The sequence below is a fragment of the Quercus robur genome, chromosome 2, assembly GCF_932294415.1.
Source record: "Quercus robur chromosome 2, dhQueRobu3.1, whole genome shotgun sequence".
Lineage (NCBI taxonomy): Eukaryota > Viridiplantae > Streptophyta > Magnoliopsida > Fagales > Fagaceae > Quercus > Quercus robur.
Genome location: NC_065535.1, coordinates 8,639,305 through 8,644,087, shown reverse-complemented (window position 1 = coordinate 8,644,087; position 4,783 = coordinate 8,639,305). Strand labels below are relative to the sequence as shown.

Here is a 4,783-nt window from a genome sequence, read left to right as displayed (position 1 = left end):
TGGTGTTTATGGTGAACACATAGAGGTGAATTAGGTTTGTCCATGGATCTTGCCCATGAAGCTTCCTCCCTCTTTGGCGTATGAATCCTTACATTGTATATCCCTTCTCAGTTGATCCTCACCTTCCATCTGTCGATCAGGCAGATACCTATTCGAGTGCCTGTCCCGTCAACCGCCTCCCCCTACTTTCTGTTAATTGCAATAACCGAAACCACACTGTTTAGGGGTCTTTTCCCATCAATGTGGCTAGGACGTTTGTTGGCGCATTCAATGCGGAGGTGACGTCTTCTCCTTAAACCAATCCCACACTGTACTCCCGTGCGTGTCCCATTCTACTCGCCTTTTCTTCTGGGAGCGCTTTGGAGGTTGCCTTTGATGACGTGTCGTTCTTCCCTTTTAGGCCTTGGGATGCCGAGGACATGGTCATCCTCGGCTGCATTCCTAGAATATTTGGTATTTTAATACTTGTCCTCGGCAACTATTCTCCTCAGTGCGGGCCTTGGGCCCTAATGGAAAGTGGGCCGGGACCACAAATTATCTAGCCCCACAATAGCCCCTTAAAATCCTGCTGTCCGGATCCTCAGACGGAGAGGAGGGTTTTGATGACATCAGACCTCTGTCAATGCTTGTCAATCCTTGTCACCTATCAGTTCCAGAGACTCTTCATCTGCCCGAGACATGTTCTTGGAGCCTTGAAAGGTGAAACGTTTCTTCATTAAATGCGGGCGGCTCTGTGCTTCCCATGTTCAACGGTGCGATGGTGATCTAACAGTGGAGATTTCCTTATCTTTATGGGCGGGAAAATTCATACAGTTACTTTCGATGGGAGGTATAAATAATTTTTGGAACTGATTTGTCTCTTCACTTTCGCACTTAAGAGTTCTAGCGAACATATCCTGAGTTCAGCCAAACTTTCATCGAAATTCAAGTCTATCTCCAGCACAAAAAGCCTATCTGAGGAATCTTTTATCTTTTCTGTAAGTTCTCTGCCTTCACTAACTTGTATTTTTTCTTTTCTGGGTTTATTACTCTTATTCCTCTCCTTCTCCCGTCATCCTCTGAGTTTGTTTAGTAGTTCTTTAGAGATGGTTAAATTGAGAGAATTGGTTGAGACTGAAGAGGCGATGGAAAAGTTCATCGCCGACTATAGGATTCCCTTAAACATAAGTTTGAGGCACTGCAAGGTGGGGGAATGGCATCTTCAGAGAAGGACGGGCGAAGTGGTAATTCCCATTCTCGCCTTCGTAGAAGGGGGTATGAGAATCCCCATGGGGCCGGTAATGAGGAGTTACCTTAAGCATTTCCGATTAGCTCCCACCCAGTGCGCTGCCAATATGTTTGGGATTCTAGGTTGTGTGGATGCCTTAAACGAAAAAATGGGGCTAAGACTAACCCATCATGACGTAAATTGGTGCTACAATCTCCAAAATTTGAAGGGCAAATCCTACTACATAAAGACGAGAGACGATAGGGTTCGGCTAATCCAGTGCCTCCCTGACTCCAACAAAGGGTTGAACAAGGACTTTTTTATTGTATCTGGGGAATGGCATGATGGCCTTCCTTGCCAATGATGGAGGGAGAACCAGGTGGGGTATAGAGAGTAGGAGGGTGCCAATCCTTTGCGCTGTTTTAATTTGGTGTGGTTCGGTTACTAACCATGTACATGCCTCTTTTTGCAGATCCAAACGCCTTCCACCGACACTTTCATCTGGTTAATCGGGTTAATTTGGAGACTGTTCTTCAAGCGGTAGTTTTTGTAAATGACGAGGATGGTCAAGTCAGAGCCGCTCACAAAATCTTAAGGTACGACGCCATCTAGAAGTCATTTGTCGACCCAAAGCACATGATCAGCGCTAACCATCCTCGGCTTCCGAAAATTACCGTAGTCGAACAAGGGTTTTTGATCTCCAAAGGATCTCCTGTCCCAGAGGGCATCCCATTGGTGGACTCCTCCCTGTTTCATCAGGCAGCGGAGGACGAAGGTAAGTTGGGTCTACCCGAGGAGGGATTTGAGGCATTTGACCAAGCCAACCCATCTGAGGATCCTTCTGGTGATCTAGGTGACCCTGACTTGTCCGAAGCGGAACTGTTGTCAGTGGGAACATCCTCCCGAGCTGAGATGGGTCTTAAGAGAAAGCCTTCGACCAACTTAATCGACCTCATCGAGGGTCAACCGGGGAAGGGTGCACAGGGAAAACCGCAATCCAGTGTTCCAACTCCCCCGTCTCAGCCCCAGCCCATCCAGACTAGGTCCTCGTCTACTAAGTCGCAGCCACAATCTCCCCGCCCCAAACTTCCTGCTCCTTCTCAATCAGCTCTGCCTCCTTGGCTGGAGCCCGTCGACTCAAAGAGAAAGAGGAGTCCCAAGGGGAAGGAACCCATGGATGGGGGAAAATCTCAATCCTCTCAGGAGAGGGACGAAACCCCGCGAGCTCAAAAACAGTTAAAGATTGGGCACCAAAGTAAGGGGAAAGGGATCGAAGCCCAATCTACGCTGAGTGCTTGGCTTCCCGCCCCAATGCTCCATGGGGAGCCATTGCTGGAAAACGCATCCATGAGGAACCTTGGAGACGGCGACGGCGATTATATGGCCGACGCGTTAGGGTGAACCATGCTGCTTCCTACTGATGTGGAAGAGTTGAAGAATATGAGGATGCAGAAGGTTTTCCTCAGCGCGAAGAGGTACTTGGGTATGGTAAGACTCTTGAAACCTAAGACTCTATCAATTCTTGCTCCCAAATTTTCATTCACAATATATTTGTCTCAATTAACAGGCTATCCAGGCCACCTATAGGATGGAGGAAGAAGTTAAGGGGCAATGTAAGACCGTAGAGCTTGAGTGCGATAAACGTATTGATGCTGCACGAACCCTTAAAATGTCCGAGGTTGGCCTCGCAAAGGCTAGGGAGGACTTAAAGGAGGCCACCCGAGCCAGGGATAGTGCTGCGGCAGGTTTGACTAGTGCCCAAAAACAGGCCGAGGAACAGACAAAGCGCCTACTCGCTGCCGATGAGCAATTGCAGATTGCTAAGGAGCAGATCAGTGATTTAAAAAAGCAACTGTTCGAGGCAAACAATGCTAAGGGCGTGGCGGAATTTACCATGGATGAAGCCGTGAGGGCCAAGCAGGAGGCTAAGTTTGCCAGAACTGAGGCCGAAGCTGCTAGGGACAAGGCCGAAGAGGAGGGTTACGAGGCGGGGGTGGCTGAAACCCAAGCCTCCCTTAAAGCTCAAATCCCTGGAGTATGCAGGCTATACTGTTCCCAAGTTTGGGAAGAGGCCCTTAAACGAGCTGGGGTGGAAGCTTCGTCCAATTTGTGGAAGGCGAAGAGCGTATTTTATCCTCCAGCCATCGATGAGACCGCCTCTGCCAGCTCCGAGGCTATGAGCGATCCAAAGGAAGCAGGGACTGCTCAGTCAGAAGCTGCTTAGATCATCGTCACTCCTGACGAGTCAACTAAAGGAGGAGAGCCTTATGATGCGACAGAAGCACCTGGAGATCTGAATCCCGAGATGTCTAAAGAAGGTGCCAAGCCTACGGCCAGTGCTCAAATCTCTGGTGCCCAGGAGCCAGCTATTTTTGTTCAGCCTCTACAGGCCATTCCCCTTACTGATGTCCCCAAGAGCACCAAAACTGATCCTGCTTAGCCTTCCCAAGAAGGGGATGTCTCCCAAGGCCCTGAAGCTAGTCCTGCTCGGCCTTCCCAGGATGTGGCCAAAACGAAATCAAAGAAGTAAAAGACCTGGCCAACTTTTGTATTTGTTTCTAGTTTAACTACTAACTAGTTTCCCTTTTGTTTTGAAAACTTTGTAGTTTGCTTGTAGTTGAACTCATTGACCACATATATGAAATTATTTTCTTCCTTTTTCATTTAAATTACATGTTAGTTGCCCTTGTCGATATTCACTATTGTTGCGAGTCTCATGATTTTTGAGCTAGTTATCTTAACATGTATGAATGGTTGTGCATATGATATATTTGGGATCACATCCCGGGATTCTAACTTACCCGCGCCCATGGGGCGTTGAACTTGTGTTTGAACATACTTCTGGGGAGATAAAGGCATCATCCGAGATGCCATGTGTGTTGTTAGGCCGAGCCTGGTATCTAGATTTTCTTTAAGTAGTTGGTTTCCTTATAGGTTTGAGTCCGAGGACCATATAATACCTTGGTTCTGTCCAAAACTTAGGTTTTTCTTTAAGTAGTTGGTTTCCCCAAAGGTTTGAGTCCGAAGACCATGCAATGCCTTGGTTCTGTCCAAAACTTAGATTTTTCTTTAAGTAGTTGGTTTCCCCATAGGTTTGAGTCCGAGGACCATGAAATAACTTGGTTCTGTCCAAAACTTAGGTTTTCTTTAAGTAGTTGGTTTCCCCATATGTTTGAGTCCAAGGACCATGCAATACCTTGGTTCTGTCCAAAACTTAGATTTTTCTTTAAGTAGTTGGTTTTCCCATAGGTTTTAGTCCGAGGACCATGCAATACCTTGGTTCTGTCCAAAACTCAGGTTTTCTTTAAATAGTTGGTTTCCCCATAGGTTTGAGTCCGAGGACCATGCAATACCTTGGTTCTGTCCAAAACTTAGGTTTTTCTTTAAGTAGTTGGTTTCCCCATAGGTTTGAGTCCAAGGACCATGCAATACCTTGATTCTGTCCAAAACTTAGATTTTTCTTTAAGTTCCGAGGATTAGCCCCTCGGCCAAGGTATGGAGCGTTGAACTGATGGTGGAAGCCCCTAAAACTGCCCGCGCCACTAGCGCTTTGAAGCGTAGCCCCTAGTGGAACTT

At 47.3% G+C, this 4,783-nt stretch overlaps 1 protein-coding gene across 1 annotated transcript; it reads left to right on the top strand.

Annotated features, from left to right (window-relative positions):
- Window positions 1-2,611: 2,611 nt before the first annotated feature.
- Window positions 2,612-3,431, top strand: LOC126694357 (uncharacterized). The gene is made up of 2 exons (XM_050390594.1): window positions 2,612-2,695; window positions 2,775-3,431. Exons 1-2 carry the CDS (start codon window positions 2,612-2,614, stop codon window positions 3,429-3,431), a joined length of 741 nt encoding a protein of 246 aa, XP_050246551.1.
- Window positions 3,432-4,783: the final 1,352 nt, after the last annotated feature.

Bases quoted from the DNA above. Each gene is read 5' to 3' on its own strand.
- LOC126694357 (XM_050390594.1), top strand. From the start codon at position 2,612: ATGCTGCTTCCTACTGATGTGGAAGAGTTGAAGAATATGAGGATGCAG. The intron at 2,696-2,774 runs GTAAGACTCTTG...CTCAATTAACAG, and splicing joins CGAAGAGGTACTTGGGTATG to GCTATCCAGGCCACCTATAG.